At 42.6% G+C, this 14958-nt stretch overlaps 1 protein-coding gene across 2 annotated transcripts in view; it reads left to right on the plus strand.

Moving 5' to 3' along the window:
- AK5 (adenylate kinase 5) overlaps window positions 1-14958 on the plus strand; it is a 234703-nt gene that overhangs the window by 175489 nt on the left and 44256 nt on the right. For both annotated transcript variants that reach the window (XM_055340988.1, XM_055340989.1), the window contains exon 10: window positions 4117-4161. In XM_055340988.1, coding sequence (XP_055196963.1) covers window positions 4117-4161 — 45 coding nt within the window. The remainder of the gene's footprint in view (window positions 1-4116; window positions 4162-14958) is intronic.

Raw genomic sequence — 14958 nt, forward strand, 5'->3', positions numbered from 1 at the left:
CCCTCTTTCCTGGTTATAAGATTAACATGTGTTCATTGTGGAAATTTTTTTGAGGTAGGAAATAAGAGCCATCTAAAACCTTACGACCTCTAAATAATCATGGTTAACATTCTAGGGTATTTTATTTCATGTGTTTGCTATATACCTATTTTTACACAGTTGAGAGTACGTGTGTATATGTAAATATTATCTCCGTTCTTTATGTGTGTCGTAACACAAGCACGTTGCCATGTCATTACAAACTCTCTATAACCTTAGCTTACACCCTATAAATGTTTCGTCGTAGGTACAACAGTACCTAATAATAACCACAGACACTTTCCTAGATTGCAAATACATTAAAAGTTGCTCAGCTCCATATAGAATTCTTGAGTCACTACATGGTACACCTGAAACTGACATATGGGAAACAAACTAGTATATGGGAATTTTAAAAAAAAAATCATTGCTCAGCTTCAAAAAAGGAAGCTGGAAGTCTACAGAACATGAAATGACCATCTGGTCCACAAGTAATAAGCACCAATGTATATGCTTTTAATAGAAAGTTCCAGATAACATAGGATTTTTCCAGTCACTCTGGGCTATTCCATAAAGAGACTGCAGCATCTCTTTGATTAGAAAGAACAAAAGATGTCATTGCTCATTCTGAAAACCAGATGTTTCCAAAAACCCCAAATTCAAATCTTTCCTCTGATCGTAGCTTCCCTGTCTCCTTCCCTTCTTGCTCCCAATCCAATTCTTCATGTCCCATTCTCTCTCTGGAATTGGGTCTTTCCCTCAGCTAAGAGTGGATTCCCGGCAAGAAGGTGGCATTGTGTGTATCAATGAGGCATCCCAATTCTACTGAAAAGCAAGTGTGATTACTGTCAGAGGAGTGAGCTAGCTTTCAAAAGTACTTACCATCTACATAAAACATGAAGTGGAAGTCAGAGTCCTAGCAGTTCATTTTAAGTGTAAAAACTGCAATTTTGTCACCAAGATGGGAAATAAAAACCTCATACTATCTCTCCCGGTAAATCGCTTTCCATCTGTCATTTTAGTCAACTCACACCCATAGGATGAGCAAAAGCAGCTGCTTCCAGAACCGGGAAAAGAGCCCAGAGCTCCAGCTAGCCTGAGAACTCAGGGCTGGCTCCATCCAGCCTGCCCCCCTCTGGCCCCGGGTCTCACCACTAAGGGGGCTGCTCCACAGCCCAGGGGCGGAAATGCTCAGGGGCCCAGGGGCCTAACAAAAGCACCAAACACCTTCAAACTCTAGAATCTTTACTTTAAAACTTCATGCATATTTTCTTGAAGTGAAAAGTCCTGGTATCCCACATCCTAATATATTATTGTCCATTCAGTGTATATTGCAGTTTGAGAAACATGTCCCTTAGCATGGGGGTTAGCAAGAATAATACAGCATTCAAAATTATCTTCAGTTACTCCATCTGCAGTCAGATCCGTCCAGGTGCGGGAAGCATCTAGTCTCAGGTCTATTTTGTTGGTCCCCGTACGGTGCTCTAAAAACTTGACTTCAAGTGTTAGTTCTTGTTAGCCACAGTTCACAGCGCTGCACGCCCATCCACCTCCCCTGGTTGAAACTCTTTGCCAGGCCTTTGCCTAAGCACATCAGAAAAACTCTTCTGAAGTTCTTTGTGGACTCAGCCCACCACCCCCATCCCTACCCCCACCTCTGTGGGTATTAAACTGAGCTTTTCAGAAATTAGCCAGTCCAAGGATGGACTTGAACCTGGGGACATCTTCTGAGCCTCCTAGAGACTGCTGCTTCAGTTTTTCACCATTTGCTCAGGATGGCCTCTAGGTTACTGGCTTGTGCAGATTCCCTCTAGGAACTTGAGAGCATCCTGAACTAACCTACTTCTGTGCTGGTGGCCTGCCCCCAAACTCTGTGACCCTGCCCTGGCACAGCTGCATAGGTAGCCTAATGTCCTCAACTAAAGCCCTGTGGCCTTAAAGCCAGGGGGAATTTTTGTTTCTGCTCTTCTCTGAAACATTCTTGGGTAGGACTGCTGTTTCTTCTGTCCTCTCAGGCCCTCACTCTAACCTCTTTTTTTTATTTTAGTTTGAGGATCCCCTGCTTCCAGGCTCAAGCAGTAACCATGGGCACTTTCTGAGGCCAGAGACCCTGGGCTCACAGAGTCATTCCCAATACAAGCTTGGGGCATGGTCATCTTCTCAAGTAGACTTCCTCTTACCCAAGGTCTCTTAGAATTTTGGTTTTTAGAGATCTTAAACATGCAGGGCACCTGGGTGGCTCAGTCAATTAAATGTTGGACTCTTGATTTCCGCCTAGGTCATGATCTCTGGGCCATGAGATGGAGCCCACTGTTGGGCTCCACACTGGGAGTGGAGCTTGCTTAAGATTCTCTCACTCCCTCTCTCTCTCTCTGCCCTTCCCCACTCTCTTAAAAGAAAAAAAAAGATACCTTAAACGTGCAACAATAATTGCATCATAATTTTGGTCAAGAGACAAATGGGACTATTTCCTCCTATGGTCCATTCATTTGCAGGAACCACAAAATCACAGGTATTTGAATCAAAAGAGACAATAAGGTCACTGGGTCCAACACTTTTACAGATGGAGAAACTGAACCCCAAGAAGAGAAACTCACTGGCCTAGGTCTAATCAGTTGAGAACAAGACCAAAAGTATAGCTATTGTCTACCCATCCTTCATGGCCACCTACTACCCATGACAATAGGAAATCTTTCAGAGCTCCATAATGGAGGGTTTTGCACTTTGCCAAAAATTCCTAATCATTCCCTCGCTTTGAAATAGTAGTTCCCCCTCTTACACTGCTGGTGGTAATGCAAACTGGTGCAGCCACTCTGGAAAATAGTAAGGAGGTTCGTCAGAAACTTAAAAATAGAGCTACCCTATGACCCAGCAATTGCACTACTAGATATTCACCCAAAGGATACAGAAATAAAAATTCAAAGGGGTACACGCACCCCAATGTTTATAGCAGCATTATCAACTATAGCCAAATTATGGAAAAAAACTCAAATGTCCAGTGACTGGTGAATGGATTGAGGAAGATACACACACACACACACACACACACACACACACACACTGGAATATTCCTCGGCCATCAAAAAGAATGAAATCTTGCCATTTGCAATGACATGGATGGAGCTAGAGAGTATAATGCTAAATGAAATAAGTCAGAGAAAGACAAATACCATATGACTTCACTCATATGTGGAATTTAAGAAACAAAACAAACATGGGGGGATAGAAAAAGAGAGACACACCCAGAAACAGACTCTTCACTATAGAGAACAAACTGATGGCTACCAGAAGGGAGGTGGGGAGAGATGTGTGAAATGGGTGATGGGGATTAAGGAGGCCACTTGTTAGATGATGAGCGCGGGACATTGTATGTAAGTGATGAATCACTAAATTCTACACCTGAAACGAATATTACACTGCATGTTAACTAACTGGAATTTAAATTAAAAACTTGAGAAAATAAAAAAATAAAGTAGCGGTTCCCAAAATCCAGTCCTCACTCTCACCATCTTTGTGATGTTTGCTTCATCTCTATACGTATACAACCTATACTAGGTATTATTAATATTTTTCTCTACATTGGCTCCCTGTTATTATTTACATATACATTTATTTTAGATGGAACGTTTATATCACTACCTTAAGTGGAAAATAGTATTATTTTCTGTAAATAGGAACTGTATTTAAAATATTGTCTTCCAGACTCCCCATTTGTGCTTTAACCCCTCTGTAGTAAGAGATCACCAAATGTTAAGGGAAAACAAAATGTAAAGTAATGCAAAACCAAGATACTTAAGAACATTTTTAAATAATTTTTAAAATTATCTTTCTTTGTAATCCATGCTGGTTAATGGCTTCATCAGTTTTACCACCTAAAATTGATCATTTGTGTTAAAATGAAAATATGTTACCTGGGTCTGGAAATAAGGCTGAAATGGTCATTGGTGCCTATTAATTATGACCTATGATCACATTTACTCAACTTGAGCTTGTTCCCAAATAAAACTACAAGATTTTGGTTTCTGTACAACATGAGTAATTATCAGGGTTTTAAAACAGTTTTTCTTGCCAGTAACTTAAATTATTCTTACTTTAAAGGTTTCATGGAAGATTTGAGAAAGTGTAAAATTATTTTCATGATTGGTGAGTAACAGCCCTCAAGTTTTCTAATGCAACTGCTAATAATAAACAACTTGGTAGTGAAAAAAGACAGTTCATTTCTCCCTTTGCTTTGAGGTCTTGTCCCCTTTGTTGGTTAGGATAATACCCCCAAGGCTTCTGGATTGTTGCCTTTGTTTATGCAGTTTTATACGGCTTTGTATCCTTACAGCATAGACAGAGTAGGCCTCTAAGGAGTGTCAGACGCCTCAGGTTAGCTCTACCATAATAAAATACATTATAATCCCATGAGTATGACGACCTCGGACATCAGAATCTAGCACACATTTTCTGTTTGAGCAATGAGCCACTGCTCCCTACACTAAATGCATCAGCAACCACATATGCAAATGTACTTCGGTAACCATACCCTGCATTCCTTTTAGCTAATGACAAAAACAATTTCCCTTATTTGATGCCTCATACTATGAAAGTCACTGTAAAGTGTGGGATGAATACTTGGAGTTCACCAGCATTTTCTTAGCACTTACTGTGTTTCAAATCATCTCATTTAATCCTTCCACGATCCTATAGGTTGGTGATCTATCCCTATTACATATCTATTACACAGATAAAGAAACTGAGACTCAAGAAGGTTGAGGAACTGGTCCAGGGTCACATAGCTAATGAGCGTGAGAGCCGGATGGCCAGTTTTCCCTATGGAAACCAGCGGAACTATTTGAGCAACAGTTATCATTGCACAGAATAGCACAAAATATTGCCAGAGCATCTCCCAAAACTTAGTACTTTTCCCTCTAATTATTCAAGTCTGTAGACAAGTTAATACACCTACCTGTGCGCTTTTCGAAAAACGTCAGGAATAATGAAAAGGCACACACATCCTCAATGAGTAGGAAAAAAAGAAGGGTTATCAGCACCCAGGAAATATAATTGGATAAACTGAGAATCTTGTACCCTAAAGTCGGGATGTTGCCTTGGGAATGTCTCACTAAATTTCCCTCGTCCGATGAAGAAACTGAGCCCCAGAGAATTTAAGAGGTGTGATGAAGGTCATTCATCCAAGTGGTGGCAGAGAGCAGACCAGGGCTGCACTTCCCCATCCCAGGGCTCTCTCCACTGCACCACCCCGTTGTGGGGGTAGTTTCCCCCAGACTGTCTCCCACACTCAGTCATCCACCCAGTACCTGCTGAGTACTGGACCCATGCTGGGCCATGAGCAGGATCACGGAGCTTCCGTCCTCGGTGGAAAGAAGAAATCATCGAATTATTATCACACATTTAGGAAGGAAACAAAGAGCTAAAACAGAACAACTCCCTACAGAAGTGATGTTTAGACAGACAAGTGACAGAGGGGGACGGAGGTGGGGGGTGCTGGGGCACCAGAGGGATTAACAGAGGGGAGAGGAGGAAGGGTTCCCACCAAAGACAACAGGGAGAGTTCTGGAGCCCAACCCGAGTCTTGCTTCTGACCTGCTTGCCTCTTGTTGACCTTAACCATGGAAATGACTGAAGTCTTGCGCTACTTTCTACATTCTTTTTAGAAAGTTAAATAAGTTATTTCTACTCCTTAACTGAAAAGAAAATCCTCGCCGAAATAGCAAAGGAAAGTCCCCTTTCCACATGAACTTGAATCACTCTCCTTGGCATCCAGGCCACACGCAATGGATTACACTTTCTGTTCAGCTTTTATCTCAGGGGCCAAATTAGGAAGAGGAGAGACTTTTTAAACCTGAGGTTCAGGATCCAAAGAATGAGCCTTTATTATCGTATGGAAATCTGTGTTTTTAATAATGTGATTCCAAAACAAAAAAGCTTCTAAAAATAGTGCAGCATGTTTTGTGGCAGTTATTTTCTCTAACAATAATATTATTTCAGATTTAGCCGGTTTAGCGCTGACAGTTAAATTTTGAAATGTGGTTTCAAATATCATTTCTGTCTGTAAAACTGAAGACCTTGGCTCGCCGGTGACTAAAACCTGTGCCCTTCACAAAGTCAAATAACACGATATAAAATCTTTGGCATCAGACAAAGCTTGAGACCCCCGACTCCCCGCAAAGGTCCACACACTACACTCCAAGAACTGCTGCTCCCAATAAAGGTTTTTCTTATATTAACCAAACTCTCCTGTATTTTAACTTATTGGCCAGTAACTATTCTAGTAAAGATCTCCGCTTACTGTTTGGGCAGTAGACGGTACAAAACCAGTGCGATATGAGGAAAAAGGATTGTTCTTCTAGGGTGCTTACTGGACTCTGCTTGAAAATTAAGGCCTTAGTTCTAAACACTTCCTTGACAGATGGCAGAGGGGTATTTGGGGGCTGTATTATTGCAGGTCAATTTGAAGCTCGTAAAAATACTCAGCGTGTCATAGACACACCCACAGCAGTTTTGATGAGTCCTAATAAACAGGAGCCCATTGATTTCAGTGGAACAAGTGTGATGTTGCCTGTATAAGACGATGGTTGAACTTTTCACTTTTCAAATTACTGTCTTGACCTCTACCAAGGCACATGGCGTTGTGGCATCCGCCAGAAACCAGGTTGCCATCCTTGGCTGTGAGCCTGAAGCTAAAAATCAATATTCCTAAGGCATTGTCCCTGTGCTTTAAAGTATCCGAGTTCCCTTTTGTCCGCACAAAGGTGCAAAGCCCTTAGACCAACCCTCAAAGGGTTCTCCCCACTGGCCTCCATGGGCCTTCCCATTTCCCGCTCCGGCCCCACCTGCATTGTCATTATCTCTTGAACTCCCCTCACTTTCACCAGTCCTGTCACTTGAAATGTCTTCCCCTCTGGTTAATGAGGCCCCCAGGTCAGGTGGAAGGTCTAGCTCCCCGTGAGTCTTCTCTAATCGCTAGCCTTCTCCTGTGTGCTCCTCCATCGCTGGTGTCTGCATCACCCATTTAGATACCCCATTATGACTTAGAAAAACAAATATTTGTTGGGATAATGAATTCTTTAGGAAGCAGTGTGGTCAGTTTCCATAACAACCGAAATAGCAAGTGGAATCCTTGGACTGGAACTGACAGGCAGGTTGCGGCTGCTTCTAGCTGCTTCTGGCAGGACTGTTTTCAGATTAATTATGAGCCTAATCACACCCTCCCGACTCCATTGTCGCTGCTCCCCTCGCCCCAAGAACAGCAACACCAGCTTACCCCACTCCCCCAAAGCCAGTGCAGTTTCTTGCTCATTGGCAAGGTAGTCTTAATTCGCGGTTAATAGCACTGACCACCATCTGAGTGGAAAACATGTTCCAGGGAGTGTAGTGTCTGGACCGAAAGGAAAAGTGGCAAGGATGGATCTCGTTAGCCCTTTGGATGTGGTGTGAATATTACCTCTTTGTTCATGAATAAGGCGGCTCAGTAGCTGTTCATAGAGAAATATTTTCCACGGGATAGATATGGGACAGAGAAGGGATCTCACAGGATCGGGCCAGGGATCAAAAGGATTGAAAAGGGTTCTCTGGCCTTTGGTAGTTCACACACCAGACATAAGGACTGTGCTAATATCCAAGACTGGGGCTCAGTCATTGCTGAAAATGGAAAATTATTTGGATAGTGTAAAAATGTCCTTTAAAGAGCCTCATTATGTCCCACTAACAGGCTCCTACAGTTTTCACAACCTTTTCTGGTACATTTCTTTCCTTCCTCTCTCTCTCTCTTCTCTCTCTTTTAAATCTCTTGATTGTTATCTTGCTATTACCCAACCTATTTTGGCTTCTTTTTCCCTTCTGTGCTTTTCATAGCCTGCCTATGCCCAAAGTGCGGCATAACGTGAATTCCCATTAATTCCTATCCAGAGCCTTGATAGAAGTGCTTCATATTTGGAAAATCATCTGACTTTACAGATGAGGTGTGATACTAATGGCATTATGGTCAGGACATCATTCTGTGACTGTAACTTTCAGGATGTCAGGGACACAGATGGCCTTGTGTATCTCAGCATTAGTACTGATAAACTGCTTTTGAATAGTAAGCTTCAGGAGGCACTTTTACAATATTCTGTGTTATTCTGTGTATTTTTAACCCAGTGCAAACTAGTCCTTAATTTATTTCCTTGGAGAAAACTGTAGAAATGAGAATTTTTGCTTAAAGCTCAAGATTTTTTTTAAAGATTTTATTTATTTGAGAGAGAGAGAGAGAGCACAAGCAGGAGGAGGGGCACAGGGAGAGACAGAGGGAGAAACAGACTCCTCACTGAGCCAGGAGTGACATGGGGCCCTATACCAGGACCCTGGGATCAAGACCTGAGCCCAAGGCAGACTCTTAATCGACTGAGCCACCCAGGTGCCCCTAAAACTCAGTATTTTAATGCCTGCTATTGTTTCACTATAGCCTTGATGTCATTTCATTGCTGCCCTGTTATCAAAGAACTATGAATTAATTTGATTTTAGGGAATATTTACTTGGGGCCCAGATTAACCATTTTTCACTGATGCACATATTTGATTAAATTAAAAATGAAAAACAAAGATGGCTGTTTTGAGGTAGTTGTAATAGCATTCATTGAGCACGTAACACACACTAAACACTGCATAAATAATGTTATTTTATTTAATGCTTGTATCCACCCTCTGCGGTAAGGACCATCCCCATCCTGACTTTTCAGGTCAGATGTTAGAGAGTTAAATAATTTGCTAATAGGTGATGGATCTGGGGCTTGAAAGCTTGGATTTTATCACTGGCAACAAATGCTGCCAGTTGTCTTTGAAGTGATGGGCTTACTTTATTTCTTTTTTAAGAAAATGCTAGATATTCAAGTCTGAAAATCTGTAGTTTATCTGTTAGCCCATCTTTCAGAATGTACGAATGGTGTTAGGTAGAAAAAGCAACTAGTTAAGCAACTCAAACAATCACATAGCATTTTTCCTCGAGAAAACCGTTAACCTAGGTGTGCTAAAGCTCCTTGTGCATACTTCACACAAAAATTTTAAAATGACGTATGCTTCAGGGCTGAAATTAAATAAAATTAATCTTTTATACTGCTTCAGCAAGGGCATTCATAAGTAACACTGCCATTTTTCTTCTTTTTGTTTTACTATGACTTCATGGTGATGAATACATCGAGTAGAATTGGATGCAGCTGTCTTGATTCACACTGTGGTTTTATGACAATCACTTCTGTACTATTAGTGAAAGGCAATAACCTCTAAGTGTTGTAATGAAAATAGGGGCCCGCCCAAAAATACAAAAACACAGGGCACCCGAGTGACACAGTTGGTTGAGCACCTGCCTCTTGGTTTCAGTTCAGGTCGTGATCTTGGGGTCTTGAGATCAAGCCTCTCACTTTGGGATCCATACTCAGCACTGAGTCTGCTTGAGATTCTCTTTCTCTGCCTTCCCCACTCCTTCTCTCTCTCTTTCTTTCTCAAAAAAATAAATCATTTTTTGTTGTTAAAGATTTTATTTATTTATTCATGAGAGACACACAGAGAGAGAGACATAGGCAGAGGGAGAAGCAGGCTACATGCAGGAAGCCCAATGCGGGACTCAATCCCAGAACTCTGGGATCATGCCGGGAACCAAAGGCAGACACTCAACTTCTGGGCCACCCAGAGGTCCCTAAATAAATCTTTCAAACACTAAGTCAAAGAGTTACATGCACCCCTATGTTTATTACAGCATTATGTATAGTGGCCAAATTATGGAAGCAGCCCAAGTGTCCATCAATAGATGAATGGATAAAGAAGATGTAGCATGTATATATACACACGTATACACACACACACACACACACACACACACACACCATAGAATATTATTCAGCCACACAAAAGAATGAAATCTTGCCATTTACTACAACATGAATGGAGCTAGAGAGTATCATGCTGAGCAATATAAGTCAGTCAGAGAAAAACAGATGCCATATGATTTCACTCATGTGTGGAATTTAAGAAACAAAACAAACTATCAAAGGGGAAAAAAGAGACAGGCAAACCAGGAAACAGACTCTTTAAATATAGAGAACAAACTGATGGTTACCAGAGGGTCATGCACCCTCTGGATGAACTAGGTGATGGAGATTAAAGAGGGCACTTGCTGTGATGAGCACTGGGTGATGTATGGAAGTGTTGAATCACTATATTGTTCACCTGAAACTAATATAACATGGTATGTTAACTGTACTGGAATTAAACTTTTTTAAAAAGAAAGAAAAAAATAGAGGAACCCACCCTATCTCCAGTGTCTGTGGGCCACACGTTGAGAACTACCACTCTAGGATTAATTGAGGTAGGGGGTATGTTAAGCAAGTGAATGAAACCCTATACTTAGCATTTGGGAAATCTTGGATAAAATAGTCCCTTGTGCCTTATTTTCACTTGTCCTTTCAAAAGCAAATAGCCTCGGGCAGCCCTGGTGGCTCAACCATTTAGTCCAGGGAGTGATCCTGGAGACCCAGGATCCAGTCCCACATCGGGCTCCCTGCATGGAGCCTGCTTCTCCCTCTGCCTGTGTCTCTGCCTGTATCTCTGCGTCTCTCTCTCTCTCTCTCTCTCTCTCTCTCTCTCTCCCCCCCGTCTCTCATGGATAAATTTTTTAAAAAGCAAATAGCCTCACAATTGTGAGCAAGGTATCAGCGCTAAAGAGTGCATTTTTCTGGGCTGCTATGGGCCTGGAAAAGTTCTGAATGTTTCTTGTACTCACTGGCATGAGGGATGCCTGAAAGGAAAGCCTGGGTACCAGTCAAAGGTGGGCAAAGAGGAATGTATCAGGAGGACCCACAGGAGATGGAGGGAGTGGAGGCAGTGGCTGGGGGCTAGATGGAGGTGGAGGGGACAGACCTCAGGAATGAATAGCGCTGGGAAAACCAGGACTGGAGGAAGGGTGAAGAAAACCCTCCAGGTGGGAGCATACCCCTGTCGTGGAGACTTAACTTTGAGCTTGAATTAGTCCCGTCAGGCTGCTATAACAAAATACCATAGCCTGGGTGGCTTATAAACAGCAAAAACTCATTTCTCACCCTTCTGGAGGCTGGGAAGTCCAAGATCAAGACACTGGAGGGTTTGATGGCTGCGGGAGACCTACCACCTGATTCAGAGACAGCTCTCTTTTCCCTGTAACCTTACATGGTGGAAGGGATAAAAGAGCTCTCTGAGGCCTCTTTTAAAAAGCTCTCTGAGGCCTCCTAATCATTAATCACTGGGCTCCACACTCATGACTTAATCACCTTCCAAAGCCCCACACCCTAATACCATCACATTGGGCTTTTGGAGTTAACATATGGATTTGGAGGAGGTGCCAAAATTCAGTTTATAGCAGAAAATGGACTATCACGGTTATCAGAAATTATTGGATTAGACTAAGAAAACTCAGACTAGACTTGACTGAGTTTCTACTCTAAAATGAAAACCAGTAGCTCATCAGCTAGACTGGGTTCACATAAAGAAATGTGTTTCCATCTGACTGCCAAACCTGTGGCCTGCCCTACCTGAAACATCACCTCTGCCCTGGACACAGACACACGACTGCCTCTGCTCCTTCTCCATGAAGGCAGACAGTTATGAAGGACCCTCTTGGCACTCTCCCAGCCCAACATCTGTATTTTCAAAGTCCAGGCCATTCAGGATGGGAGAGTAAAGGAAGAGAGACATTGGCCCACTTTCCAAGAGAGCCTCAAATGCATTTACCCACCACCAGGACATCTTTCTAATGTTGGGGAAATGCAGGCATTGTGTGCTGACACTGAACCTACTTAATTTACATAAACCTTTTCGGTGCAAAAAGGCTCAAGTCACATCGAACTAAAACAAAAACGCTTTCTCCATTTATCAGACCAAATTAATAAAATGTTATCAAGGGCTTACTATGCTTAGAGAACTCTGAGGTTCGAAAAGACATTAAATAGTCCTTGGAACACTGCATGATTTGGCAGAAGCACAGGGTTTTTTCCATATTTTTTTTAAGTTATTTCCTCAAGAAAGGAAGGTTGCTGAGTCAATTGAGTCATCCAGGAGGGCAAACCACTGCTAAAAAGTAAAGCACACAAGTGAATGAGTTTTACCAAGTTAAAGGGTTTGGGGACCTAACGCCATCATACTCATTGTCCCCCTGTTCATGTCTTAAAATCTTTTTGGAAGCACCATTAATTTACCAAGAGAGTCACCTGGTGAAGATTTAGTTAGTCTGTTCACTCAGCCAAGGCCACGTCTCTGAAAGCTTCTTTAGCTTGTTCTGAGACCCATTAAGAATGATCAACGTCTAGAAGGACCCGGCACTGAAAATAAGAGAACACTCAAAATCTTGTTTATATCTAACCTCTGGGTGTCCTTTGGCCAATCCCTTAGCCTCTCTGGATTTCTTTTAAAATGGCAAAATAATATTTGTTTTCTGTCCACTCCAAATTTGGGCAGCCAATGAGTTGACACAGTGCTATTGTCTTAATCGGAAACATGGGCAACACAGACACAGCCCCAAGGAGGTAAAATGTAAAGGCAATTGAAGAAGTCAAAGTCCTCATCTTCTGCCTCCCAAATATTTATTTTAATTACCTAATAATACTATTAAAACTAACATATGCTGATGACTTATGTTCTAGATACTGTGCTCCCCTTTTACATATTATCTTATTTATCTCTCACACCAATCATCAGTACTGATGTTCTTTCCCACTTTACAGATGAAGAAATACAGGCTCAGGTTAAGGAGCTTTCCCAAGGTTCCATAGTTAATAAGTGACAGAACTGGGACTTATATCCCACCTTCCCAGACTTCAAAGCCATGCTCTAAAACTGTCTATAGATATGTCGTAAGGAGAGATTATGGGATGAAGTGAGTGGGCGAAGAGTTTGCTGTAACTATGTGAATAAATAACCCAATTTTCTATTTGACTTTATTCCTATATCCCTAGCTACTGATGTCTGAAAGCAAAGACAAAATAATAAGACATCAAATGAATATAAGTGAAATAGACCTCTGCCTCAGCCATGTTTTTACCAATTCTTTGGAATTCCATAATAACTTCAAAACAGGAAACAATTTGAAGCCATAAATGAATCTGAACTGTCCCAAACCCCACCCCACCATACCCCCAACCCACTCAAAACTCATTGATTTTGGAATACACATTCTGCATCTATTAGTAAGAAGGCATATCACAGGTATCTTTTTTAAAAAAAATACCTAAAGTATTTCAAAGAGCCAAGGGCAACAATGAGCAAGTGTTTGAGAATGTGATGTTGGGTACATCTGAAGGAACCTGGTGCTTCTGAGATTTTCTTTGTGGGTTGGACAGAGTACTTTGACCACATATTGATTTCAAACAATGGCTTAGTTTCGAGGTGGATGGAAAAAAATAGCCTAGGCCAGGGGATATACAGACTTCAGGGGGGCTGTGTAACTCCCTAAGGATAAAAATATTTTCTCGCTGCTATTAAATTCTCCCTGTATGTTCCTTGGGGTGACTTTCATCAATTCATTTGATACATTTCTTGAATTTCTACCATATATCAGCAAAGTGATAGGCCTAATCTTACAAAGATGAAAGGGCTCAAGGAGCTCATGGTGTAGGGAGAGAGCAAATAACTCACACAGCTTGGCACATTTAATGGCAGCGGCGTGGGTAATAGAGAGAAAGACTGAAGTGGGCATGCGGGGGTGGAGGGGGGAGTCAGCTGAGTCCTAAGAAAGAAAAGGAACTGGTCGTGTTTTAAGTGGGAAGAAAGTTGGCGTGGATCCATGGCAAGGAGAGGGAACAAGCGTGTGAGAGCCTCGGGGGTGAGGGGGTGGGAAGTGGTGAGAGGCAAAGCTGGAGACAGACGCAGGGTCCAGGGCATGAAAGGCTGAGAACGCCAGGCTAACAAATATAAACTTCAGCCTGCAGCAACGGGGAGCTGCCAAGGCTTTTACTCTGTCACGTGTCGCCAGATTTGGGTTTCAGAAAGCGGACTCTGGAAGCAGTGAGAGGGAGCCTAGGCTGCAGCAGGAGGCCAGCCAGGAAGTCAGATGGTTGGATGGTCATACAGGTGAGGAACAAGAAGGCAATTGAAGTGGAAAAGAGGAAACAGATCCAAAGATTTCAGGAATCAATAGGACATAAAGATCCACTGTGTTTGGGTGAATGAGAGGAATGAGCATGGCTCACAAGTGGCCAGTTTGGATGACCAGGTGAACAGAGATGTCATTCAAGGAAATAAGGCATGTGGCGAAGAAATGGGTTTGAGAGAGTGATGAAGAGTTTAGTTTTATCTTTTTAAGATGTTATTTATTTATTCATGAGAGACAGAGAGAGAGAGGCAGAGACACGGGCAGAGGGAGAAGCAGGCTCCATGCAGGGAGCCCGACGTGGGACTCAATCCTGGGACCCCAGAATCATGCCCTGGGCGAAGGTGGCCCTAAACCGCTGAGCCACCTAGGGATTCCCCCCGAGTTTAGTTTTCAGCATTTAAAGACTGAGATGTTTGTGGGACATCCATCAGGTAATATCCACTAAACAAGAGGTTTTTGAAATCCAGGATCCAGAATAACAAGTCCTGGCTGTAGTCACGGACACGGAATTCACCAGGATATCAATGGCGGTGAAACCCCACGTGTGTGGGGGTCACCCAAGGAGCTTAGGGACAGTGAGGCTGGAGGAAGCCTGAGACCTAGAGTCTAGGAAGCACCCATGCCAGAGCCCGAGGAGAAGACAGAGAGGAAAGCAGAATATCAAGGGCAAATGGTGTCCTCGAAGGCCAGGGAGGAGAGAGTTTCCATGTGGGCAAGGTTAAATAAAACGTAATGAGAATTGTCTGTTGGATTTGGCAACCACAGAATTACTGATGCCTTTGGTGAGAGTAGTACCAGTGGGACAGAAAGGAGTGGAGCCAGCTGGCTGAGGGGCGCTTGGT

Source organism: Nyctereutes procyonoides, unplaced genomic scaffold (assembly GCF_905146905.1).
Source record: "Nyctereutes procyonoides isolate TBG_1078 unplaced genomic scaffold, NYPRO_anot_genome, whole genome shotgun sequence".
Classification (NCBI taxonomy): Eukaryota; Metazoa; Chordata; class Mammalia; order Carnivora; family Canidae; genus Nyctereutes; species Nyctereutes procyonoides.